The 27,597-nt window shown below is 51.2% G+C and overlaps 1 protein-coding gene across 2 annotated transcripts; it reads right to left on the reverse strand.

Annotated features, from left to right (window-relative positions):
• Positions 1 to 27,597, reverse strand: EI24 (EI24 autophagy associated transmembrane protein). Of its 2 annotated transcripts, none has more exons than XM_032956197.2 (11): positions 27,461 to 27,597; positions 24,948 to 25,033; positions 23,738 to 23,853; positions 20,171 to 20,231; positions 18,425 to 18,506; positions 17,501 to 17,628; positions 14,644 to 14,766; positions 13,921 to 14,032; positions 11,550 to 11,661; positions 9,535 to 9,609; positions 1 to 5,398 (listed from the first exon to the last, which is right to left on the reverse strand). In XM_032956197.2, exons 2-11 carry the CDS (start codon positions 24,987 to 24,989, stop codon positions 5,293 to 5,295), a joined length of 957 nt encoding a protein of 318 aa, XP_032812088.1. In that variant the 5' UTR covers positions 24,990 to 25,033; positions 27,461 to 27,597; the 3' UTR covers positions 1 to 5,292. The 2 variants fall into 2 exon arrangements, with proteins under 2 accessions (XP_032812088.1, XP_032812087.1); XM_032956196.2 differs by having other exon boundaries at positions 27,445 to 27,584.

The following is a 27,597-nucleotide window of genomic DNA, read 5'->3' on the forward strand; positions in this document are numbered from 1 at the left end:
TTCATTTGAAATTCTTTACTTAGATGTAATAACAATCAACATTAGTGCACGTTACAACAGTATTCCGGGCTCGCCATGGCGTGAAAGTTTCCACTTCCGCAGACAATTGTGCGCCTGCGCCCATAATAAAGACGTGACTACCTCAATGTGCACCTCCAGGGATGATGTGTTTTTCTTGTGGCAAATTAAAGATGTAAACGTTTTCTCCCACCTCATCTCTGGCGCCGCGGTGTTGAGATGTTTACTACCTCGCCTGGTATACAGGGCGTTGTGGGGTCGATCCCAGCCCTGACGCCTGTTGCTGCTGTTTATTTGGAGTTTGTGGTGTCTCTCATCATCACGGAGATTTTGACTACCTCGCCTGGTATACAAGACGTTGTGGGGTCGATCCCAGCCCTGACGCCTGCTGCTGCTGTATATTTGGAGTTTGTGGTGTCTCTCATCATTATCACGGTGGCTAGATGTTAACTACCTCGCCTGGTATACAGGACGTTGTTGGTTTGATCCCAGCCCTGACGCCTGCTGCTACTGCTGCTGTATATTTGGAGTTTGCGTGTCTTCTTTGTAGTCACGTGGATTTTTCTCCGGGTCTTCCGCTTTTCTCTCCACATTTAGAAACACGCGTTTTAGAGTATTTGGCTGCTATAAATTTCCACGTGATAAGCCACTTCGTTCAACTATCATTTGTGGCCAGGTTGCTTCTGAAAAAGAGCTACATAACTCAGTGGACCTTGCCTGGTAAAATAAAAAAAGTTTGCGGCCCTGAGCCAGTGGTGGAAACTCCACATTCCTATGGCGCATGGGTCAGTTTCTACATTACACCACCACCGGTTTCTCACAAGGCGGTACTCATTTACTAACCCTAAAGCGATGACGGAGATTTGAGTTGGGGAATCCTTGCGAATGCAATTCAAGCGTGGCGTCCACAGCGCGCGATGGGCAATGTGTCGCGTTCTCGATTGGCTTCGTGCAATGTAAGGGCATCATCACCGGCCTTCCATGCCGGGATGCCTGCCCGCATGGACGGCTTAGCAGCGTCAGTCTCGTCGCTTTGTCCAGGAGCTGCCAGGCCAGTCCAGGGCCAGACCCACCTTTGGCCACCACAATCTAGAATATGAACCAGGGTGGGAAACCTTTTCCTTACCGAGGGCCGGCGGACGGAAGTTTCAAATACCTTTCTGTGGGCCAGCACCGATAGCCGCCAGCCGCCATCCGCCACTAATTGACCGTGACGTCGCCACGGAGCCTGTGCCAGGCCAGGTGCACTCTTAAGGGGCCACACATGAATGCACACACTTTAGCGACTTCTGTTCTTCCAAGAAGCTCGAGTGTCTGAGCGCTCAGTTGAACAGAGTCCCCTTCCAATACCTGATAAGTGCAGCCAGGACGCTTGCAGTGAAACGCGTTGCTTGCAAGCCGTTTCTAAGCGGGAGGCCTAAAGTGGCCGTGGGCCGTAGGGGCATGGAGCCGTATCTGGCCCACAGGTCAAGGGTTCCCCACCCTGATACACGTGGACATGCGTTGACATAACCGAACCGTCCCTCAAGTATTTTAAACATACGCGCGGAAGAAAAACAACTCCTGTAGTTCCACACCAGGGCTGCGTGTCCCAGGCTGCCTCACGCAGGTCTGAAGCTTGCATGGGACAGCCTGGGAGAGGCGCACCATGATGGCACCCGCGTGATGTCACTTGGGCTGTGTGTCCCCGGCGGCTGTCCGACACGAGTCACTTGTGACGCCACTCACATCCCCCCCAACCTCATGCTTGCGCGCACGGCTGAGTAAAATAGCGCAACGCAAAGATCTACATCCAAGTTTGAAGGCCACACGGCCGCTTCAGGTGAGGCTCAATGAATCGCCGCCGTGCCTCTGGTGAACTCAACAACAAGGCTGTGTCACTGCTGCACTATGGTAGAACGCCAGATCATGATTTTAAAGTCTTCAGCTACTTACGAAAGCTTCATTATCATGTTAGACAGCCCGGACACACAGCCTAGGTAAGTATACCTGCAAGAGCCGTTGGGTTATTGGGTTATGCCACTGTGTAGGTGTTCATGGTTGTGCTGCAGAGCCCTCCAATGTACCTTCTGTTAGACGTTTCAGGAGTTAAAGCGAGTCGCTGAGCAAGCTCCCGACACGCGGATCGGAAACGTCGAACATCGTGTTGAACAACACGCGGCACAACCTGGCAACTGCGTCGGTGTTTTTTGTGTGTCCCTACTTCCTTTAAAGTGGGTATCCACGTTCCCATGGCGGGTCCGTTTCTCCCTTCGGCCAGGGGTTGGCAACCAAAAATAACAAGACCAGCTAATTTTCTTCGAACTCGATAGAAACCTACATATTTCGAGAGCCGCAATGCACGTGGACTACTCAACGGTGCTTAATGAATATCGTCAAACCATATATATGTTATCGCTATTTTGAGAACAGCACACGTGCAATGATTCGTAATGCCGCATTACAAATCACTTTTAGACAATCGCCGTCTATGGAAAATAATTAGCAGGGTTTTTTTTTTTAAATCCATAATACAGGTTTTTTTTCTCCCAATTATAATGTCGGGAGCCACGAAGCAGTCCTTTCCAGAGCCGCTGCGTGCGGCTACGGAGACGCTGGTTGCCGACCCCTGCATGAGGCCAATCGCTGCTGACTTCCCACAAAGTGATACAAAGTTTATCGACCCTAGCGGATGAAGATCGACCCTCGGCTGGGAACTGAACTCGTGATTTCCGATTCCGAGTCGAGCGTTAACAATTACCGGGGCCCCGTAAAAAAAAGCTCGTCAGATTTTTAAATGGCACACCGTTTACACGTCCCAGAAATGCGAAGATTAAAACCGCATAAAAAACCAACGTAAGATTTGTACTTTACGACAAGTTGCAATGCCGTAGGCCAGACCCAACCCAAAACACACACGGCGCTGAACGCTACGCTGAACGGGCTTCTCGGCGTAACAAGAGGGAATTCCAGCCTCAGCCTGGAGCCGTCGTAGCCCGACCCTTGTTCCACTGTGGGCAGCTCTGCACGGCGGCAGGGCAGACTTCGCCTGGGCACGATGCTTGGGTTTCCAGCCGAGTCCACGGCCACTGCCTCTGGGAGGCATCAAGCAACCAATCTCGCCGATCCTGCATAAACCATCAGTGTGAAATACCCTCATAGTAAAGCGTGTCTCATCTCGCAGCTCAGGCTGCGCTCTCTCGGGCTGTCTGGACACTTGTTTGAAGCAACATATACATGGGGGTGGGGGAAGGAAAACATTACTACTCGGCAGTACAACACAGACACGAGTGATGCCACTACGATTTCACTTCCCCCACCCCCAGTTGTTGTAACGCAATGTGACATCACCAGAGTGCCACGACAGAGCATCAGCACGCGATTTGTAAGCGATTTCGTTCTCGTTCAGAAAGCTTAAAAGTCGCGTCGGGCAGCCAGGGACTCGGAGCCTGAGGTACGCACTCACGAGGCAATAGCTGCTCATCTTTTGGGTTGCGTCTTCGCTTCACACTTGGCGCTGCACTGATGACTGGCGTTGAGCTAAACCGGGCTAAAACTGGGCTGGCGAGGACCTGCCTCTAATCCAGCTAGGAGCTAGCTTGAATCCCCATGCACTGTGCTTCACGGACGTGCGGGATATTGGTTTGTTCCTATGTTTACCTGTGGCAGTGTGCGCTGAAGATGGGGCAGAGCAACCTAGAAGGGGGCAGCACAACCCTACCGGGCTGTGTGCATGTCTACGTGTGTATATATGTACGTGTGTACGCGTGTGTATATATGTATGTACGTGTGTATATATGTATGTACGTGTGTACGCGTGTTTATCACACGGGTAATAATTTGTCGATTAAAATTGGATCTTACACTTGGGGCATTTGACCACTGACCCTATTCCGGTACTGCAATTTCCAAAGTTACCACCACGTGGGGCGACGGTTCAAGTCAAGGATGACAATGTTTGTTAGTTTTGTTTTTACCGTATCGTCTCATTTGTAGCTTCATGTGGCTCCACGACAGAGTATAATTTGCATGTCATTTGCATACAGCAAAACGTACGCATTCCTACACGCATGATGAACTGTGTGTAGCTGAATTGAAAACTAAATTCTTTACAAGTGCTTTCTGTGTTTAGTTTGTTGTCCTTCCCCCGCACCGCCAATTAGCACGCTTGGCTACGTGCGGTGCGAAAGAAGTTCAACGTACATACGCTGTGTGCACGAAATCAATTTTAATCGATGCCTCGTGAAGTGCCTAATTACGCTCGCAACACACGCATGAAAGAGGTGTGCCTAAAGGATCGATTATTTACACTTTCTGTGAATTTAAATAAATCACATGCGAACGTCGCTTCATCCGAAGGGAACAAACGGGACGCGACATACGAGACAACATGAACCAGGCGAGCAAGCTCTGATTCTTGAATCGACTCATGACCCAGAATAATGAATGACAGCTCATTGAATTGCCGAGTACGAATCGTTACTTTTCTGGAGTCTGTACGTATACCCAGCCTGCGTGCTGTACAAATACCAACTTGTGTGTACTGGTACATATATCAGCCTGTGCGTATGCGTACGCATACCAGCTTGTGTGTGCTGGTGTGTGTCTCCCAACCCATGTGTAACCCTGTGTGTGTCCATATGTATCTGTACATATCCTGCTCTGTGCGTAACCCTGTGTGTGTCCATATGTATTTGTACATAACCTGGTCTGTGCGTAACCCTGTGTGTGTCTATATGTATTTGTACATATCCTGCTCTGTGCGTAACCCTGTATGTGTGTCCATATGTATTTGTACATATCCTGGTCTGTGCGTAACCCTGTGTGTGTCTATATGTATTCGTACATATCCTGGTCTGTGTGTAACCCTGTGTGTGTGTCCATATGTATTTGTACATATCCTGGTCTGTGTGTAACCCTGTGTGTGTCTATATGTATTTGTACATATCCTGGTCTGTGTGTAACCCTGTGTGTCCATATGTATTTGTACATATCCTGGTCTGTGCATAACCCTGTGTGTGTCTATATGTATTTGTACATAACCTGGTCTGTGTGTAACCCTGTGTGTGTCCATATGCATTTGTACATATCCTGGTCTGTGTGTAACCCTGTGTGTCTATATGTATTTGTACATATCCTGCTCTGTGCGTAACCCTGTGTGTGTGTCTATATGTATTTGTACATATCCTGCTCTGTGCGTAACCCTGTGTGTCGACGTGTCTGCAGACGCCCCCAGCCCAGGCTGCATGGCGTTGCGTGCGATGCCTTCAGTGCGATGCGTTCAGCGCGATGCCTCTAGCGTGCTCCCTGCTGCGCCGGCTGGTTGCGGGGATGTAACGTCGTGTGGAACAACTGGTTGCTGAGCGAGACGGCCATGGAGAACAGCCTTAATGGGAACTCACTGCCAAAGCACGCACACACACACACACGCACAAAGACACACACGCGCACAAAGACACACACACGCACAAAGACACACACGCATACAGAAGGCAACATCGAGTGATGCATTTCACCAATGTTGTTATTCTCACTGCGTGCAGATTATGCGGTGATTACACAATTTACGACTGGCATCGATGATTATAATTACTTATTTTGTGCAAGTAAAACCACAGTGGGTCATTAAGACTCTTTTTGAAGAGGGTCCTGCGTTGTTTTTTTGTTAAGATGTCTTCAGCCAATTAACGAGTGGGACGAAACCGGAGCACCCGGAGAAACCCCACGCTGTGCGACGGTGCAACGCTCAATCCCCGTACAAATGGAAATGGATGGCGATGAATCCATTTGCGGGCCGCCATCTCCTGGCGAGTCAGGAGTATGGCGCCTCCCAGATGCCCACGGGTTTGTGTGATCCACCAACCCCTGCTGCTGCCTCCATAGCGCTGGATTGCAGGCTGCCACGTGCATAGCCACTACCCACCTGGCTATGATAATTAATTGACGAGCGTTAACCTGCTGGATTGGGTAGGATCAGAACCCCACTCCCCCATCATCATTACTGTCATTCCACCCCCCCCCCCCGTTAGAGAGAAAGTTGCTGCTATTGAAGTGTGGAGTTTGATGTATTATTTTTTAAAATTATTATATATATTTTTTGTTCCTAGGTGGTAAGTGTTATTTCCTAATTGCTTATGCCTCAAAAGTACAGAGAATGGCTATTATTATTCCCCACAAACTTGTATTTTGTGACCACGGCAGTGGTATTTTGAAAAGTACCTATTTTCAATGAGAAAACGTGGTGTGCGTTTGTGTCTTACGTTCACGTAAAATCCTGGTCGCAAAAGCAAAGTTAGTGGGGAATAACAATAGCAGCCATTTTCTATACTTTTTAAACATAAGCAATACAAAAATAACACTCAGTACCCAGGAACAAAAATGGTGTTACACAGTGTTGTTGTTGCACTCGTTCACCCGTTAAAGCCTCACCGAGTCTCACGACTGATTTTCAACAGGGTCCTGGCCAAGTTTTTCGAAGTCGGCGGTCAGTGACCGCTTGTGCACGAATTCAACCGAGAAGTCTGCGGTCGTAAAGTTTTCCAACGCTGGACCGCGACAGCCAGCTCCGGTGAATGGCGTCACCGGGATCTTTGAACGTCAATTCTAGATTTGAAGCTTTCGTGACTGCAAGGATCCATACTCTTTGGTTCTATTCGGTAAAGTCACGTAGGCAAAAAAATAAAACAACAAAAATCACGACGTTTCGGCCACAAACACAAGCGGGCTTCACCAGGTGAAGGGACCAGGCTGTCTCGAGGACAGCGCTGGAGTGAAACACAGCCACGCTCAGACCGCGACCTTTAAGCTGTGTGCGAGGCTTAAAGGTCGCGGTCTGAGCGTGGCTGTGTTCCACTCCAGCGCTGTCCTCGAGACAGCCTGGTCCCTTCACCTGGTGAAGGCCGCTTGTGTTTGTGGCCGAAACGTCGTGATTTTTGTTGTTTTATTTTTTACCTACGTGGTGACTTCACCGAATAGAACCAAAGAGTATCTTTGAACGTCCACTGTGGAGCACCCCCGACGGGCACGCTTGGCTACGTACGGTGCTAAAGAAGTTCAACATATCAACATACAGTGAAACCTTGGATTGCGAGCGTAATTCGTTCGGGAAATGTGCTCGTAATCCAAAGCACTCGTATATCAAAGCAGAATTTCCCCATAAGAAATAATGGAAGCTCAGATGATTCGTTTCACAACCTAAAAATATTGGATTCATATAAAATGATTAATACAAAATAACTTTTTATATTTTTATTATTTAAATTTAATATATAAAGTAATCAAATTTGTTAATTAAATGTAATCGTGTGAGGGAGACGAGAGAGAGGAGCAGGAGGGTTATTGTGTAGGACGACTTTCACTTGCAGTACAGTTACTAAAAAAACAGTCACTACACTTGGACACACACACGTAGTCACAACACTATAGTACTGTAGTAAACAGTATACACGTGGTCACAACACTAGTACTGTAGTAAACAGTATACACGTGGTCACAACACTATAGTACTTTAGTAAACAGTATACACGTGGTCACAACACTATAGTACTATAGTTAACAGTATACACGTGGTCACAACACTATAGTACTGTAGTAAACAGTACACACGTGGTCACAACACTATAGTACTGTAGTAAATAGTATACACGTGGTCACAACACTAGTACTGTAGTAAACAGTACACACGTGGTCACAACACTATAGTACTTTAGTAAACAGTATACACGTGGTCACAGCACTATAGTACTATAGTAAACAGTATACACGTGGTCACAACACTATAGTACTGTAGCAAACAGTATACGCTCGCACGGATGTTGACTATACGAGTGAGGCACGCCGACTGAGACCAAGCATGGAAGATGATTACCCACAATCCCGCAGCGAGAGAGAAGAACCATTGGCTCAGTCGTGATCACGTGACGCTCGGCAGACAAAGCGTATACTGTACGTACGTACGTATGATTACCCACAATCCCGCAGCGAGAGAGAAGAACCATTGGCTCAGTCGTGATCACGTGACGCTCGGCAGACAAAGCGTATACTGTACGTACTGCTCGTATTGCAAGACATCGCTCGTTTATCAAATTATTATTTACTCAAAAATGTTGCTCGTCTTGCAAAACACTCGCAGACCAGGTTACTCGCAATCCAAGGTTTCACTGTACACACTCTCCATAGACTAACACTGCCCAAAGACTCAACACTGCCCACAGACTCAACACTGCACCTCCGATGAGCACGGATTGTCTACAACCCTGTGCGAAAGAAGTTCAACATACATAGAACATACATGAAAGCAGACCGCACGTGTTATTTTTACGGTTATTACAAACCGCAGGCGTAACCACAGGGCAGCTGATCGATCCGAACCGTGAATCTCCGCAGCAAAGCGGCGAACACGCCACACAGCTGGCCTGCGTCACCGCCGATCCTCTCTCTCTCTCTCCAAGCGTGCTCATCGGAGGTGACTTGAGTTGCACGTCAACGAATTCGTCTTCTGTTTCCAAGTTCTACAATCGTCAAGCAATCAACGCTGCTGCAAACTCCAGCTCTCCTCCGATGGAGCACGGTTGGCTACGTGGCAGTGCGGAAGAAGTTCAAAATACATCCATACAAACGCAGGTTCTATGACGAACATTGCCTGCCAAGACTGCAAACATTGTTTCGTCAACGGTTAATGCCAACTTTATATACGCAGCAATAAGTCATATTTCTGCGCATTCCTCAGCTATATATCCACTCAGCGGCTTGTTTCCACAGATAAGGGCAGCGCCAAGTCTGTGCTCAGTTGCCACCAAACCTCACCCCGGCACGCATCTCCTTAAGACTAGTTCGTATCGTCACGAATCATCGATTCATATGAATCCTTAATTCATAATCGATTTTTGGGTCACATTGCCGCGCAAGTAAACTGCCAAAGTTGTGTCGTACACCCCTCCACCGCCCGACACAGCCGAATAAATAAAGCTGTCACGTGAACAATGGCGTCCGTTTTTTATAGCACACCGTTGTGTCGGACAGCGATCTGGACAGGCATTCAACAACTTGGTAACGGACGTTTCGCTGGTGGTTACAACCAGCATCGTCAGGCAACTGCCAGAATTGTCAACATCTCCTCTAGTCTTAAGCCGCAACGGAGGAGATTCCCGTGTGTCGAGTGCCACGGACGAACTAGACCCACGCAGCTCCTATCGACCGCTGCGTTCACGCGCAACGTAAACAAATAACAATCGACTCTTTACTCAAATCGCGACCATGAATGGGACGCAGGCCACCACCTGCCTGGGCAGCGAATCGTTGCAGCTCCGCCAGTACTGATGAACGTACACAGCCCTTTTCTTGTCAATCCACCTGCTGAATGCAAGGGCCTCCGCACGCTGTAACAAGTTGCGCGGGGGGGCTCATCGACCGTACTTCACCGCTCTGATAACTTCGGGTTGGTGAAGGTGGTGGGCACACCATGGAAATGGGGGTGGCGCGTGCGCACGTTTAAATACGTGCGTGCGTGCGTGCGTGCGAGGGGCTGCGCATACTCACAAGGGCTGCTGCGGTGGCTTCGCTTCATTGCCGCTGATGATGAAGAGTGGGAAGAGGATTGAAAACACACACCCACTGCACGCACGCACAAAGACAAAGAGACCCCCCCCACCACCACGCACCCTTTCACACAGTGTTGGAGGAGCAAGTGCTCTAAGCGTGCATACATTAAGGCCGGCACGGTGCGCGTGGAGGTGATGTGACCAGGAATAATGTCCGGGCCACCTTTGTCTCTCCGGTGCTGATGTAAACACACCCGCGCCCGGGTAATCGTTTTCAGGCCGAGTCGACCTAGGGGATGACCAGAACTGGGTGAGATCTCACTCGCCGCTGATGCGGGCCGTGTATGAATTCGCTTTCCGTGGTCATCCGCAAGTCTCACTCGCGCTCTCCCAAGTCCGAGCTGACGACTCCCGACTTCCCATCTGCCTATGGTTGCCACCTCGTCCTGGTTTTTCTCAGGATCTCTGGCCGTGGCAGCTGCCGTCCCGCGAAAACTCTACGTTTTTCTCCGGGACGTAAAAATTCAGTTGCATAATTGTCCTCAACTCAAGACAAGATCGTTCCCCCATGTAGATTTCCATTCTTCCAGGACAGTATAACCCCTCTTAACGACGGTAATTGGTTCCACGAAACTGGTCGTCAAGTGATTTGGTCGTTAAGCGAGTCTAGGAAATACACGTTAAAGGCTCAATTCGTTCCAATAGCATCAAAAATTACTCTTCACCCCCCAAAAAAGTACTTTCTAATATTCTAATGGATATTAATACATAAAAGATACTACCAACATTATAAACACATAATATTCAAATAAACATGGTTAATCAATGCATTTATTCATATCTACTGCACCTACAACAGCCCGTCGTTAACAGGGAAATGGTCGGTAAGTGAACACATTGAGCTCTATGGAGGCACTACACTACACTACTAAACACGACACTATACACTACACATTGGGCTCTATGGAGGCCCGTCGTTAAGCGATTTTGTCGTTAACAGGGGTGGTTGTTAACAGGCGTTCTACTGTACTGCGAGTTATTGTTCATCCGAAGATATGTCCCAGTTGTTTTGTGCGATCCGAGGTGGTAACCCGGCTTCTCTCGTTGCCGAGTTGCCTTCGCTGGGGAGCCTCCCCTCCATTCCCCACCTCCCTGTCTCTCCGCGACTATCCTCGTCAGCCCCCCTTCTCACAGCGCGTCCACCAACAACGCGTGCAGCGGCGAGAGTGGTATTAAAAAAACCATGATAATAGCAGCATCAGGCTTTTGCCACCGATAGTATCCATAAGTGTTTTTTGGGTTAGATCGCGTAAATGTGTTGTCAAACCCGCCACCACACAAAGCAGCCAGTAAGGTTTGTCACGTACAACAAAACATGCCAATTAGTTTGGAGAAAGGGGATGGTACCGCGGTTATATAATCAGGCCATAGGCGTGACAGATTGTACAATTGCAGAGATCAAAAGACTCATGGCCAGCTTATGTCGAGTGAAACGAAGTTGAAGAATCTTTAAGTTAATCTTTATTCGTACTGGAAGTAGTACAAAACAGCAGAAAACCAATACAAAATTACATTATTTTTGATGGCCAGGTCGCTTCTGAAACATAGCTCTATAGCTCAGTGGGCCTAAACCTGGTAAAATAAATAGTTTATAGTTTACACTGGTGGCTGCACAGAGGTGGAGAGTTTATGAACTTGACGCTTTGTTTTGAGTGCCCCACCGGGATTTTTGCATTGCAAGTCCCGACGTGCTGCCCACCCTTGCACCAATGTGGCAGCTGCCTTCATTTATAGGTTGAGAAAGTAATCCGTGTTACCTGGTTTATTGCAACGGACGTGATGAGCCACTTCGCTGAGCTATCGCTTGTGATGGCCAGGTCGCTTCTGAACAAAAAAACTACACCGCTCTGTGGGCCTTACCTTGTTAAAATAAAAAAAAAGTTTAGTTTGAGTTTAGAGAAGCGGTCTCATTTAGCCGAGGCTTTGCCGAGGAGGCAGCGTGGGAACTCGTACCTGATGAGGTAGGACTGCGGCAGGGAGGTGAGGACGGCGAGAGGGAGGCCGAAGCCGAGGTGGTAGGGCCAATTCCCCTCCACCAGCGCCACTCGCTGGTGCACGCCCACTCCTGGCGACGGAGCCAGAGGGGACGGACGCGCGCGGCACCAGAACGGGGACGGAGGGGAGGAGCGTGGTTACGCAACACTGCACTCTGGCAATAATGAGACCAGACCCGTGGTCTATTACACTGACCATCTAAGCCAGTGGTTCTCAACCTTTGTTGGCCACTGCTGAATTGTTTCAACCGAGTAAACCCCCTTGCCTGACCCAACATTGTTCTGGGACATAAATATATGAATAATGAACATCAATGTTTAACCAATCCATTTTGTGAGGAATCCTAACTTGCTAAGGTAACTGCAAACGAAAAAAAAACGAATTAGACGGACTCTGTGCACGTGTGACGTAATTTGTTCAGGCTAGCTAGCTGGTTACTCCTGGAAACCACATTGTTGACGATCAATGACTTTAGAAAGGTCTTCTACTGGTAGGAACCTCCCAGTTACACCACCAACCCACAGGGGATTATTGTCCGTCCGTCCGTCGTGCATCCAAAAATGGGAGGGGTGGGGCTGGGTGGGGAGGGGAGGGTGGAGAGGGGCTGGGTGGAGAGGGGAGGGTGGGGAGGGGCTGGGTGGGGAGGGAGGGGCTGGGTGGGGAGGGAGGGGCTGGGTGGGGAGGGGAGGGTGGGGAGGGAGGGGCTAGGTGGGGGGAGAAGGGGTGGGGCTGGGTGGAGAGGGGCTGGGTGGGAAGGGTGGGGCTGGGTGGGGGGTGGGAGGGGTGGGGGTGGGTGGGGAGGGGCTGGACACCCCGTGGTGCCCTTATAAAACTCAACGTTTAACGTACTCACGCCGGCTTGTGCCCGCCCTCACAGTCGGGCATATTTGCGGAATACACCACGTGGTGCCGCCGTTGACCCTGGCCATTGACCGAGCAACCCAACGTTCCTACCAGCTCCCTCCGCAGCAATGTGTTATATAGTTCTATGTCATTATACGAATTAAAATTTGATCGTAGTTATTTTATTTTGGCAGATTCATACTTGATTATTCAGCAATGACTCTCGTGTATGATTAATTTCACACATTTATAAACCACCTCACGTACCCCCAGGGGTCCGCGTACCCCCGGCTGAGAATCACTGGAGGTGGCTGGGTGGCTCAGGGGGTTGATACCGGCTTACATCACGAAGCCACTAATTTAGATTATTTTAGTGCTGTAAATGTCCAAATTACGGATCACTTTGTTGAGCTATCACTTGCGGCCAGGTCGCGTCTGAAAAATAAGTTAGTACCTCAGTGGGCTTTGCCTGGTAGGATTTGGATGGTTTAGTTTTATTAATATTTATATGCGTTTGGGTGATTTGTTTACCTTTCTTGAACTCTGCACTACTGTCACGTATTTGTATTGTTTATTATTCTAACGTTCTTACCCTGTGACCCTACCGGACATCTGTGAAAAAGAGCTTTATAGCTCATTGGATTCCTCCAGTATAAATATTTTGATTCCTAAAACTCAACACAATCGTCAACAACCCTGCCTTTTAAAAACATATAATTGCCAGACGTATCGGGGCAATGGCCCTTTCTCATAACACACGTCTCTTATTCAGTGTTCACCTCACTAATCTATAGCTCTCTCTCTCGACGAGATTCACTTCTCTGCAGGCCATGGCCCAGTAGGCCACTCCAAGAGCTGTTGTGACGAGATGTTAACTACCTCGCCTGGTATGCAGGTCGTGGGTTTGATCCCAACCCTGACGACGCCTGTATATTTGGAGTTCGCAGGTCTCTCACCCCGTGGTCATGTGGATTTTTCTCCGGGTCCTTCGGGTTTTCCCTCCACATTTAAGATCAACGTGCACTTAAGAGCTTTTGGCTGGGTGTAAATGTCCATGATAAGCAAATTCGTTGAGCTATCATTTGTGATTGCCAGGTCGCTTCTGAAAAAGAGCTACATAGCTCAGCGGGCCTTACCTGGTGACATAAACACATTGTTTAGTTGAATAGTTTGCAGCCACTGAACCAGTTGTGGAAACTCCACATTCCTATGGCACATGGGTCAGTTTCTACAGAGCACCACCACTGGTTTTTAGCAGCAGTTTCAGTTTAGTTTAGCATGGCGCGTGTGGGATCGCTCACTCCTCCTTCCAGTTGGGAGCCTTGCATCTCCTCTGGCGCTCTCGCTCCACGCACTTGTTTTAGTTTAGCCTTCACGGGCCGGACGTGGCCCGCAGGCCGCCAGGCGGAGAGCCCCGCTCTGGAGATGACTTGCTACGGGACAGCCACACGGCGGACGGCTGACACACGACGGACGCGGCGCGTACCCATGTTAAACCACTTGTACTCGAAGCAGTAGAGTGAGTAGAGCAGAGACATGTGCACAGTCCCCACGATCTGTCCCACGCCTGGGATGGGAATCCAGCTTACACAGAGGCCCTGCGCAAGGCACGCACGCACGCACACACACAAGGCAAAGACAAGACAAGATCCCCCGTATAGCCTCAATAGACTTTTGGGGCAAGTGCCGTTAGCGAGCACCTACGAAGGCTGGCACGGTACACATGGGGGTGGGTGGGTGAGTCGACATAGGGGAGGCCCAAGACAGGTTCAGATTATAATCGTCACTGGTGTTGGCCGTGAAATGAACGCAGGAGTGCAAGCGTGCGATCACAAATGGTCCGTAGTGTGCAGAGATAAACGAGGCAGCTGCCTGCAACAGCTTGGGATGTTTCGCCCGCCACGCTGAGAATCTTCGCCCGCCACGTTGAGAATCAACATCACGCATTGAGAGTGTTTGGCTGCTATAAATTACCACGTGACAAGCCACTTTGTTGAGCAATCATCTGCGGCCAGGTTTCTTCTGAAGAGCTACATGGCTCAGGGTTGCTGCCCAACATCCAGGGCAAAATGCCAAAGGTTAAGTGTGAATTCCAAATCAGTGTAAGTGTGCAACATTCAGGGTAAAAGCCCACAGTTCAGTGTAAATACCAGAGATTCAGGGTAAACGCGTTTGTCAGCGTGAGGCCATTAGTCACGGTCTAGTTCACCTGTATGAGGAAGAGTGCCTGCAGCAACAAGCTGAACAGCAGATCGGCGACGAACTTGCTGAGGCTAGGGAAGGAGTGAGACTTTCCTCCCCTCGAGCCCAAGTGGGCCAGGTCGGCGATGTCCTGCGCAGACAAACAGCGCCGGGGTGGGGGGGGGGCAGCGGCAGCGTCGTTTAACGGCGAGCGAGCGAGCCAACGCATGTGCTCGCTCGCTCGCTCTCTCTCAATGAGAGCGAGCGAGCCAAAGCATGTGCTCACTCGCTCGCTCTCTCTCTCTTTCAATGAGAGAGAGCGAGCCAACGCATGTGCTCGCTCGCTCGCTCGCTCTCTCTCAATGAGAGCGAGCGAGCCAAAGCATGTGCTCACTCGCTCGCTCTCTCTCTCTTTCAATGAGAGAGAGCGAGCCAACGCATGTGCTCGCTCGCTCTCTCTCTCTTTCAATGAGAGAGAGCGAGCCAACGCATGTGCTCGCTCTCTCTCTCTTTCAATGAGAGAGAGAGAGCGAGCGAGCGAACCAACGCATGTGCTCGCTCGCTCTCTCTCTCATTGAGAGAGAGAGAGCGAGCCAACGCATGTGCTCGCTCGCTCTCTCTCTCATTGAGAGAGAGCGAGCCAACGCATGTGCTCGCTCGCTCTCTCTCTCTCATTGAGAGAGAGAGCGAGCCAACGCATGTGCTCGCTCGCTCTCTCTCTCACATTGAGAGCGAGCCAACGCATGTGCTCGCTCGCTCTCTCTCTCTCATTGAGAGAGCGAGCGAGCCAACGCATGTGGTCGCTCGCTCTCTCTCTTTCAATGAGAGAGAGCGAGCCAACGCATGTGCTCGCTCGCTCTCTCTTTCAAAGAGAGAGAGAGCGAGCGAGCGAGCGAGCCAACGCATGTGCTCGCTCGCTCTCTCTCTCATTGAGAGAGAGAGAGCGAGCCAACGCATGTGCTCGCTCGCTCTCTCTCTCTCATTGAGAGCGAGCCAACGCATGTGCTCGCTCGCTCTCTCTCTCTCTCTCATTGAGAGAGCGAGCGAGCCAACGCATGTGCTCGCTCGCTCTCTCTCTTTCAATGAGAGAGAGCGAGCCAACGCATGTGCTCGCTCGCTCTCTCTTTCAATGAGAGAGAGCGAGCGAGCGAGCGAGCGAGCCAACGCATGTGCTCGCTCGCTCTCTCTCTCATTGAGAGAGAGAGAGCGAGCCAACGCATGTGCTCGCTCGCTCTCTCTCTCATTGAGAGAGAGCGCGAGCCAACGCATGTGCTCGCTCGCTCTCTCTCTCTCATTGAGAGAGAGAGCGAGCCAACGCATGTGCTCGCTCGCTCTCTCTCATTGAGAGCGAGCCAACGCATGTGCTCGCTCGCTCTCTCTCTCTCATTGAGAGAGCGAGCGAGCCAACGCATGTGGTCGCTCGCTCTCTCTCTTTCAATGAGAGAGAGCGAGCCAACGCATGTGCTCGCTCGCTCTCTCTTTCAAAGAGAGAGAGAGCGAGCGAGCGAGCGAGCCAACGCATGTGCTCGCTCGCTCTCTCTCTCATTGAGAGAGCGAGCGAGCCAACGCATGTGCTCGCTCGCTCTCTCTCTTTCAATGAGAGAGAGCGAGCGAGCGAGCGAGCGAGCCAACGCATGTGCTCGCTCGCTCTCTCTCTCATTGAGAGAGAGAGAGCGAGCCAACGCATGTGCTCGCTCGCTCTCTCTCTCTCATTGAGAGCGAGCCAACGCATGTGCTCGCTCGCTCTCTCTCTCTCTCTCATTGAGAGAGCGAGCGAGCCAACGCATGTGCTCGCTCGCTCTCTCTCTTTCAATGAGAGAGAGCGAGCCAACGCATGTGCTCGCTCGCTCTCTCTTTCAATGAGAGAGAGCGAGCGAGCGAGCGAGCGAGCCAACGCATGTGCTCGCTCGCTCTCTCTCTCATTGAGAGAGAGAGAGAGCGAGCCAACGCATGTGCTCGCTCGCTCTCTCTCTCATTGAGAGCGAGCGCGAGCCAACGCATGTGCTCGCTCGCTCTCTCTCTCTATCTCAATGAGAGAGAGAGAGCGAGCCAACGCATGTGCTCGCTCTCTCTCTCTCTTTCAATGAGAGAGAGCGAGCGAGCGAGCGAGCCAACGCATGTGCTCGCTCTCTCTCTCATTGAGAGAGCGAGCGAGCCAACGCATGTGCTCGCTCGCTCTCTCTCTTTCAATGAGAGAGAGCGAGCGAGCGAGCGAGCGAGCGAGCCAACGCATGTGCTCGCTCGCTCTCTCTCTCATTGAGAGAGAGAGAGCGAGCCAACGCATGTGCTCGCTCGCTCTCTCTCTCTCATTGAGAGCGAGCCAACGCATGTGCTCGCTCGCTCTCTCTCTCTCTCTCTCTTTCAATGAGAGAGAGCGAGCCAACGCATGTGCTCGCTCGCTCTCTCTTTCAATGAGAGAGAGCGAGCGAGCGAGCGAGCCAACGCATGTGCTCGCTCGCTCTCTCTCTCATTGAGAGAGAGAGCGAGCCAACGCATGTGCTCGCTCGCTCTCTCTCTCATTGAGAGAGAGCGAGCGAGCCAACGCATGTGCTCGCTCGCTCTCTCTCTCTCTCATTGAGAGAGCGAGCGAGCCAACGCATGTGCTCGCTCGCTCTCTCTCTCTCTCATTGAGAGAGCGAGCGAGCCAACGCATGTGCTCGCTCGCTCTCTCTCTCTATCTCAATGAGAGAGAGAGAGCGAGCCAACGCATGTGCTCGCTCTCTCTCTCTCTTTCAATGAGAGAGAGAGAGCGAGCGAGCGAGCGAGCCAACGCATGTGCTCGCTCTCTCTCTCTCTCAATGAGAGAGAGCAGAACACTCTTCCCTCGCCCGCTCCCTCCCCCCCCCCCCTGGCGCCGGCGCGGTGTCTCGGGGTGCGGCACCCGCCTGGAACCAGATGGCGTTGACGATCTTGCTGAGCAGGAACAGCGGCAGGACCCAGAGCGCTCCGAAGATGGAGGAGAGGATGAATTCGAGCCAGCGCCACACCCCGAGGTGCAGGCTCTCCGCCCCTCCTGCCTCGCGCACCGCGGCAGACGCACGGCGCCGTCCCCGCGTCTCAGTTCGTTCATCCCGACCGCGCTCGCCGGCGCAGCCACAGCGTCACCCCACGAACGTTGAAATCGCGGGGCTTCGGCCGCCCCGCGATTGAACCGCATTTCTGCAGCGTCAGCGGGCCGATGGCCTCGGCCGATTCGCCAACGATGGTGCGGGTTCGTCGGTTTACGTGACGTGGCCGGCCAAGCTGCGACGGCTCCACGACGCGGATCGTCCACGTGGTGAACGCTCCGAGCAAGGGGGTGGAATCTCGTGCGCGCGGAAATGGAGCAGCGGTGCAGTGGCTGCAGCGCTGCACTGCATCGGAACTTTATTTTATCCCGGGGAAACCCGATGAGCTACGAAGCCGTTCATCACAGATGTCCGGCAACCTGAGTTTGACTGTCGGCCACGGCCGACATCCGTGCCGAGCGACATCGACGCCGACCCTTTACCAACCCGCGCTGACAAAACGTGAGGTACAGTTCAACGACACCCACGCACCACCCTAACGGTTTATGTAAAGCCTCCATCCAGCGGTGGATTGACAAAAGAACGTAAACTATTTAGTATTTTTAATCTACGTGGCCAAGAGGCTCGTTGGGGTGTAATATTCAGAAGCGGTTCCGTCACGCGCGCCACCCTCCCGGGGCCGATCCCCGACGCGGGGTGACGCGGTGCGCAGCTCGCCGGCAAGAGTGTTGGCAGGGGAACGTTGTGGGCTCGCGATGGAGCGACCGCGGCAGTGCCGTTCACGCGGCGGCGCGCGCTCACCCTGAATGAACCGCGAGAACACCAGCGCCGTGAGCGCTTGCAGCGCGGGGATGAAAATGCTGTAAAACAGCTGGATTGAGAGCTGCAAAAAGAGAGAGAGAGAGAGAAAACAAACATTTAGCAAATTAATAAATTTGGATCATTTAACAGCTCCTGCCCGATACTGGAATTTCAAAGTTCCTAAAATAGCCGACGGTGGCTGTCATTCTTGCTGAATGTATGTTGAACTTCTTTCGCACCGTACGTAGCCGACCGTGCCGATCTGTGTTGACAAAACTACGTGAAGCACCGATGCCATGTTAAAGGTAAGCGGCAAAAGCGCAGCCCTGCAATCGCTGGCTCACGCCACTGCCGGCGGTAGGGCCCCCGCTAGAGGCAGCTCCAGAGAGCATCCTCTCGAGGGTACTTTGGCCTACTCTTCCACGTCGGCCAGACACCCTGGAAGAGGTCGGAGAACCCAAAACTTTACCCCCACCACACCGATCGACCGACTGTGATGTTAGCCGTTAATACTGCTGGGCGGACAGAGGCCGGGTCGGGTCGGGTCGGGGGGGGGGAAGGGGGGGGGAATACCCGGAGATCCAACCAGTGACCTCTGAATTGCGGTCAACAATTAGAACAAAAAATACTAAAACCACGGGGATAATTTTTCGGACAAGATGTGCTGCGTTGCTGGGCTGCACCCCGGAGGCGGGGGTTTGTGGATCACACGGATATCATCACGTGCGGCGAAACTCCCCACCTGCTGGGCTGTTCGGTATGAGTACGTACGTTGAACTTCTTTCGCACCCTACGTAGTCAACCGCGCAGAGCACAGAGATCCTGGGTTTGCATCACGGCTTTGTAGCTGCCTCTGATTAAACTGGGTTCTCAAGCGAAGTTAATTCGATCGCTCTTAGCCTGGCCACCGATTACTGCACAACAACAAAAAAAGATCGCATTCAATTTGGTTACACAATAAAGTGGCGAAATTCCAGCCCTGAGAATGATCTGTTCGACTGTGATGCGACGAAGGTTACTCTGCATGTATGTAGAACTTCTGTTGCACCGTACGTAGCCAACCGTGATAATCGGAGGTACAGGGGAAGGACAACAAACTAAACACAAAAAGCAGTTCCAAAGAAAAAAGTTGACCGTACCTAATGCGGGCAGCACAGACGTGGGAGTTTAGAAGTACAGTAGAACAATGGCTGTTTGCCGAACTGCTGCCCACAGCAGTGCAACAATGGAAGACAAAAACCTTCGAGGCCTATGGAAACCTGCTTGTCCATGGAATTCACCCTTCCAAGCACGATCCAGACTCAAATTCGCTTAGCTTGTGAGCTTTAACGAGATTGGGTGCATTTCGCCTGATTTGGTCAGGAGCTGATTTTGTATCCTGCGGCAAATGTAAGTTTCCAAAATACCCTTAAGGTGCCCGTGCATTGCGGAGGTTGACGCAACAGAACTCCTCATCATCATGCTGTTGCCAAGCGTTTCACTGCGTGAAAGTATCAGACGGTAAAGCGTTGCCCCCTGCTGTGTGGACCAAAAATCACTTGAAGGGATCCAAAAGGTAGCACTGCGATTTCCGTTACAGCGGGCCCTTGCCCAACATGAAGCAGTTGCACCGCTCGGTCGCGAACGGATTCCGTGGCCCATGGTGCACAGTTGGGAGAAGATTGGGGAGAAAAAGGCAAAAAAAAAGATATTTTTAAGGAACTCAAATGAGATTGCCCCCAGCGCGAGTTAAATTCAAGTACTCACCCAGAAGATGCCTCCGTTCCATGCGCAGCACTGCAGAATACGTATCACGATCTTTGGCTCACTAAAAAAAAAGAGTAAGGACGTTATTGGGGGCGTGTTAGTATGAAGGCGACGCTGCACCTACATAAACATTTAGGGCCTAACCAATACCTTGCTGAAAAAAACACCAATTGGGTTGGTTAAGTGGACAATGGTGATGTTTTACAACCACTATACGAAAATGAACATTCACAGCAACACGAGAATTGGGTCCTTGGCGTTCCACGCTAGATTTTTTGTTCTGCGCAACAGTTCATGAAAGTGAACGAAGTTGCTCGTGGCCTCAGCTTCGGCAATGGTGACATCACAGTGAGAGAGGAAATCCCACGGGCAAATTGCTGTGAAGGCAACGCCAGAGATCAGGCTGCACCGGTGATGACAGAGACCAGCTGGATTCCGTTGATACTTGGCTTGTTATTATTGTTCCACGCACAATTTAGTGTCACGTTGCTCTCTGGAATGTACGGGATATTCTACGCGATATTCTAGACTGGGATCAACAATCCCGTGACACTCATCCACCCACCCAGTTCGGTTGTTCGAGCACCTTTTGCTTTAGGCTGGCCATCGAACAAAGAGGGTCACTGCATCGCGCGCCTGCAGGTGCGCTTCTGTGGGCGTCTGGGACGCTCTTCCTTCCAATAATAGGAAGCCACTGGAGCTAAGCACTTTTAAATCATTAAATATATAAAAGGGAAATTTGTGAATGTGTGTCTGTTCGAAATGTTTAGCATACTTCCCAACATGCAACAAATTTGAAATTTGGCATGTGGGTAGCTTCCAGACTGTACACAATGCAAAAAGTATAAAAATAGACTTTTGTCTTTTGGGGGGGGGGGGGTGGGGCGCAATAATGGATATATATTTAGCACGGCAAGTGAGCGGTGACGTCACATCTGTGATGTCACCCGCATGCGGCAGCGTCACACAGTGTGTCTGCTGACGTCACAGTGTGCCCGCTGACGTCACACAGTGTGCCTGTTGGCGTTACACAGTGTGCCCGCTGACGTCACACAGTGTGCCCGCTGACGTCACACAGTGTGCCTGCTGACGTCACACAGTGTGCCCACTGACGTCACAGTGTGCCTGCTAACGTCACAGTGTCTGCTGACGTCACACACAGTGTGCCCGCTGACGTCACACAGTGTACACGCTGACGTCACAGTGTCTGCTGACGTCACACAGTGTGCCCGCTGACGTCACGCAGTGTGCCCGCTGACGTCACACACAGTGTGCCTGCTGACGTCACACAGTGTGCCTGCTGACGTCACACACAGTGTGCCCGCTGATGTCACACACAGTGTGCCTGCTGACGTCAGTGTCTGCTGACGTCACACGCAGTGTGCCCACTGACGTCACACACAGTGTCTGCTGACGTCACACAGTGTGTCTGCTGACGTCACACAGTGTGCCCGGTGACGTCACACAGTGTGTCTGCTGACATCACAGTGTGCCCGCTGATGTCACACACAGTGTGCCTGCTGACGTCACACACAGTGTGCCCGCTGATGTCACACACAGTGTGCCTGCTGACGTCACACACAGTGTGTCTGCTGACGTCACAGTGTGCCCGCTGACGTGACACAGTGTGCCCGCTGACGTCACGGTGTGTCTGCTGACGTCACACAGTGTGTCTGCTGACGTCACACAGTGTGCCCGCTGACGTCACACACAGTGTGCCCGCTGACGTCACACAGTGTGCCCGCTGACGTCACACACAGTGTGTCCGCTGACGTCACACACAGTGTGTCCGCTGATGTCACGCAGTGTGTCTGCTGACGTCACACACAGTGTGCCCGCTGACGTCACACACAGTGTGCCCGCTGACGTCACACAGTGTGCCCGCTGACGTCACACACAGTGTGCCCGCTGACGTCACACACAGTGTGCCTGCTGACGTCACACGCAGTGTGCCCGCTGATGTCACACACAGTGTGCCCGCTGACGTCACACACAGTGTCTGCTGACGTCACAGTGTGCCCGCTGACGTGACACAGTGTGCCCGCTGACGTCACACACAGTGTGTCTGCTGACGTCACACAGTGTGCCCGCTGACGTCACACACAGTGTGCCCGCTGACGTCACACAGTGTGCCCGCTGACGTCACACACAGTGTGTCCGCTGACGTCACACAGAGTGTGTCCGCTGATGTCACACAGTGTGTCCGCTTACGTCAGTGTCTGCTGACGTCACACACAGTGTGCCCGCTGACGTCACACATAGTGTGCCCGCTGACGTCACACAGTGTGCCCGCTGACGTCACACACAGTGTGCCCGCTGACGTCACACAGTGTGCCCGCTGACGTCACACACAGTGTGTCCGCTGACGTCACAGTGTCCGCTGACGTCACAGTGTCTGCTGACGTCACACACAGTGTGCCCGCTGACGTCACACACAGTGTGCCCGCTGACGTCACACACAGTGTGCCCGCTGACGTCACACATCCCCCCCCCCCACCCTCCGCGTAGGCCGTGTATTAATTCAAGACAAGAATCCAAGTCTCGGGCGAAGCCGGGTAGTAAAGCTAGTCTAGGATAAAAACTAATTTCTTGAGAACTGCTTTTTGTGTGTTAGTTTGTTGTTCTTCCCCCTATAACTCCGATTCACACGGTTGGCTACGTACGGTGTGAAAGAAGTTCAACAAACATACATACATGAAGTACATACCTCAGTTCAGGACATCAGAGGCACTTCTCATAACAACTATTTTGCACTCGCCACTGCAACTTGAGCTCTACCATTATTGGCAAGGAACCAGTGAAAAGCGGGATGGCAGCCACAACCTGCGCCAACGATTTGCCCAAGATCTGCGGTCCTGTATCGGGATGTTTGGCCAACTCCATTTAATGAGTGTTCATACACATGCGAGTAATCCGGAGTGCCCGGAGAAAACCCACACGTGCAGGAGGAGTAACGCTCGATCTCCGGACAGATAGAATCCACGTGTAGGTTAACCCATTCGCTGTACCGCCACCATAGCCTGGCAAGCCTGGAGTCTTCAACATCAACACCCATGGGGTAGGGAGGAAGTTTCACAAATTTTTGTGATCCACCAATCCTCATCGGCACAGTGCTGGATTACAGGCGCGCACCTGTATTGTGTAATTGCATATCTGAGACGCGTCGTTAATTATATACCTATGATGCCATCGTTATTTAATTGTTAAAGTGTGATGCGTAATTAGTTTGGGTCGCCATGGATGCGAGATGTTAACTACCTCGCCTGGTATACAGGAGGTCGTGGGTTGGATCCCGACCCCGACGCCTGCTCTATATTTGGAATTTGCGTGTTCTCCCCATGGTCACATGGATTATTCTCCGGGTCCTCCGGATTTTCCCTTCACATTTAGAATCAACATCACACGTTTAGAGCATTTGGCCAGTATACATTTCCACGCGATAAGCCACTTAGCTGAGCTATCATTTGTAGCCGGGTCGCTTCTGAAAGAGAGCCACGCAGCTCAGTGGGCCCTTACCTGCTCAAATAAAAAGTTTTAGTTTAGTGTGGCGCATGCGGGATCGCTCACTCCTCCTTCCAGTCGGGGCCCTTGCGTCTCCTCTCCCGCTGCTTCTCGCGCTCTCGCTCCACGCGCTTGTCCAGGCGCAGGACAGCGCTCATGCCCCAGATGGAGTCCCGCACGCCCTGCTCACGCGACACCACACCGGAGGACTTGAGGGTGCGACTATCAACGTTGACATCGCCGCCCTCGTCAGGTGACATCATCAGGCGTGGCGTCTCAACCACCACGTCACGTGAGCATCACAACCAGAGCAGGTAAGCTGTGGTGTGGGGCATCTCAATCGCATCGTCACTAGACATTAATAATAGAGGTTTTTGGGTTACATCGCGGAAGTATACATGTGTCGTAACCCTCTACCACCCGACACAGCCACTAAGGTTTGTCACGTAAACAAAACGTGCCAATTAGTTACTGCTTCAGCCCACTAGTGTACTGGAGAGTAAATCCACAGCATCGTCGGGCAATTTGCCAGAACAGTGAAGAAATCCACTTGGTTCCGGTCTTAAATAGAGCAAGATGAATTCTAGATTTGAAGCTTTCGTGACTGCAAGGATTCATCTTCTTTGGTTCTTTCGGTAAAATCACGTAGAATGAGAATAAAATAATAAATTAATAAAATAAAATTGTCACGACTTTAACATAGCCATTTCTGTGACCAGTCACAAGCTAACCACTCAGCTATTTCAATGCTAAATTCTCCTGTTTGATTTGTACTAGGTGCCTCTGTGGATGTGTAGGCTTTGACTTTAACATAGCCATTTCTGTGACCAGTCACAAGCTAATCACTCAGCTATTTCAATGCTAAATTATCCTGTTTTATATGTAAACCCCTTTGTCAAGGTGCCTCACCTCTCTAAACCAGCTTAAAAGACGCTAGGAATCTTAACGTTCATTGAAGCTCTGTCATCCTGACAGGTCTGTTCCTTTCACCTGAAGGCCATTTGTGTTGTGGCCGAAACGTCGTGAGAATTGTATTGTTATTTTATTTTAATAATTTATTAATTTATTCTCATTCTACGTGACTTTACCGAAAGAACCAAGAATATCTTACCACCTGTTTTATTGCCAGAAAGGGGTAAAACCTATTCTTCTTGTTTCAGACTCAGGTTTATTTATCATCGGCATTGTATCACGTCATCATCTTCATCATCATCAATGTCACCCCGCAAACCCTGGGGCCACGACAACCGCGTGGAGGGTGCGCTGCGCGTCCCACCTTCAGCACGTTGAGCACGGCACACTTTGCCGTGTCGGCCATGGGAGCGCTGCAGCGGCACCCGCGGATCGCACGGCAGCCCGCAACTGATGAGTGCGCGCACACAGAGAACACGGAGAGAGAGAGTGACGGGGGGCAGTGCACTCGGCCACGACAGCGCTCACCGCCACTGACGAGCCGTATGTAACGCGTGCACCTGATATAATTTACATGCAATGAAATGCGTGGCCGCAGGATTTGAAAAACGAGACATAATTCGCGTGAGTTGTTCTGTTGCGTAAACCTCTGCAATGCACCGGCACCGAAAGGACATTTTGGAAACTGGTAAAATGAGGCGGAATGCACCAACCAATATTAACCAAAATAGAGGTTTCTCGGTTAGTCCGCGTTAATATAAATGGCTTGAATGGCGAATTGGCACGTTGTGTTTACGTGACAAACCTTATTAATTGGTTGTGCCGGGTGGTAGCGGGTTTAATGACACATTTATATTTACGCGCCCTAACCACAAAAAACCTCTATTATGATTAATCTCATTAGATCTCACAAACTCAGCGGGGTTGAGTCTGGATGGTACTTGGATGGGTGAAGACCATGCATGGGAAAACAGGTTTCCATCGGGCTCCAAGGTTTGTCTTACATTGTTGCAGTGTTGTGGGCAGCAGACGAGATCAGGAAGGTATTGTGGTTCATTTGTGGCAAGCGAGGTATCATTAAGCACCAACGACAAGGATAGTAAAAACTTGGACAATGATCGGCAGGATTGGCCGAGTGACCTGGCTACTGTCGGTGAAAATGGAAACTCAATTCGCTCTTTCCCACAGAACCTCAATGTCATTATCGAGGTGACAGACTTTTTGTCGAACGCAATGGCTGTGTTTCCACTGAAATGATCAAAGCAAGTGACCTGTGTGCGTCTACAAACGAACAGAACGTGTTATTCGACAAACATTTTGAGTCAAGTGCTTTCTTTACACGCCAAGGAATTTGCTCACATTATTCGAGCACGCATAGAGACATGGTGATTCGCATTGGGTGGCGAACCAAAGTTTCCAAAATGCACCAAGGATCCTGCTTACTTTAGAGATTCACACAGCTGCACGTTTTTTTTTTCAGTACGTCGTACTTCCATTACGTCTCTCACGTAGACTCATCTTCTTCTGGCCCAACACGCTGGGGCTAAACATGTTGGAAGATGTTTACTGTCTTTCCCACGTACCTCCGATTAGCACGGTTGGCTACGTACAGTACATACAAACATAGACATCTGTGTATCCGAATAAAAAGTGCCTGAAACCTGTTCAAGTCCAGGCTTGAATATCTCCCTTTGTTGTTGTGAGGGTCCTCAGCTGACCAGTACCTCACTACCACACCATGTGAGGGTACTCACCTGACCAGTACCTCACTACCACACCGTGTGAGGGTACTCACCTGACCAGTACCTCACTACCACACCGTGTGAAGGTACTCACCTGACCAGGACCTCACTACCACACCGTGTGAAGGTCCTCACCTGACCAGGACCTCACTACCACACCGTGTGAGGGTACTCACCTGACCAGTACCTCACTACCACACCGTGTGAGGGTACTCACCTGACCAGGACCTCACTACCACACCGTGTGAGGGTACTCACCTGACCAGTACCTCACTACCACACCGTGTGAAGGTACTCACCTGACCAATACCTCACTACCACACCCTGTGAAGGTCCTCACCTGACCAGGACCTCACTACCACACCGTGTGAAGGTACTCACCTGACCAGTACCTCACTACCACACCGTGTGAAGGTCCTCAGCTGACCAGCACCTCACTACCACACCGTGTGAGGGTACTCACCTGACCAGGACCTCACTACCACACCGTGTGAGGGTACTCACCTGACCAGGACCTCACTACCACACCGTGTTAAGGTACTCACCTGACCAGTACCTCACTACCACACCGTGTGAAGGTACTCGCCTGACCAGGACCTCACTACCACACCGTGTGAGGGTACTCACCTGACCAGGACCTCACTACCACACCATGTGAGGCACCTCACCTGACCAGGCCCTCACTACCAAACCGTGTGAGGGTACTCACCTGACCAGGACCTCACTACCACACCGTGTGAGGGTACTCACCTGACCAGTACCTCACTACCACACCGTGTGAAGGTACTCACCTGACCAATACCTCACTACCACACCCTGTGAAGGTCCTCACCTGACCAGGACCTCACTACCACACCGTGTGAAGGTACTTACCTGACCAGTACCTCACTACCACACCGTGTGAAGGTCCTCAGCTGACCAGCACCTCACTACCACACCGTGTGAGGGTACTCACCTGACCAGGACCTCACTACCACACCGTGTGAGGGTACTCGCCTGACCAGGACCTCACTACCACACCGTGTGAGGGTACTCACCTGACCAGGACCTCACTACCACACCGTGTGAGGGTACTCACCTGACCAGGACCTCACTACCACACCGTGTGAGGCACCTCACCTGGCCAGGACCTCACCACGAGGTTGGAGGAAGTTTCTGCGTCGTCCTCACGGCACCGCGGACATCGGCAGCAGGACGAAGGCGCTCACTCACTCTTACTATCACTCACTCACACTCTTACTATCACTCACACTCTTACTATCACTCACTCTT

This window comes from Petromyzon marinus, chromosome 17, assembly GCF_048934315.1.
Source record: "Petromyzon marinus isolate PM22_M1 ecotype Great Lakes invasive population chromosome 17, UKy_Petmar_22M1.pri1.0, whole genome shotgun sequence".
NCBI classification, from domain to species: domain Eukaryota; kingdom Metazoa; phylum Chordata; class Hyperoartia; order Petromyzontiformes; family Petromyzontidae; genus Petromyzon; species Petromyzon marinus.

What these genes read in the sequence shown, in the direction of transcription:
- EI24 (XM_032956197.2), bottom strand. Translation starts at nt 24,989, where the DNA reads ATGGCCGACACGGCAAAGTGTGCCGTGCTCAACGTGCTGAAG. An exon ending in GTACAAGTGGTTTAACATGG is followed by an intron (nt 11,662 to 13,920) that starts GTACGCGCCGCG and finishes CTCCGTCGCCAG; the next exon opens with GAGTGGGCGTGCACCAGCGA. An exon ending in CCGCAGTCCTACCTCATCAG is followed by an intron (nt 9,610 to 11,549) that starts GTACGAGTTCCC and finishes GCGTGCGTGCAG; the next exon opens with TGGGTGTGTGTTTTCAATCC.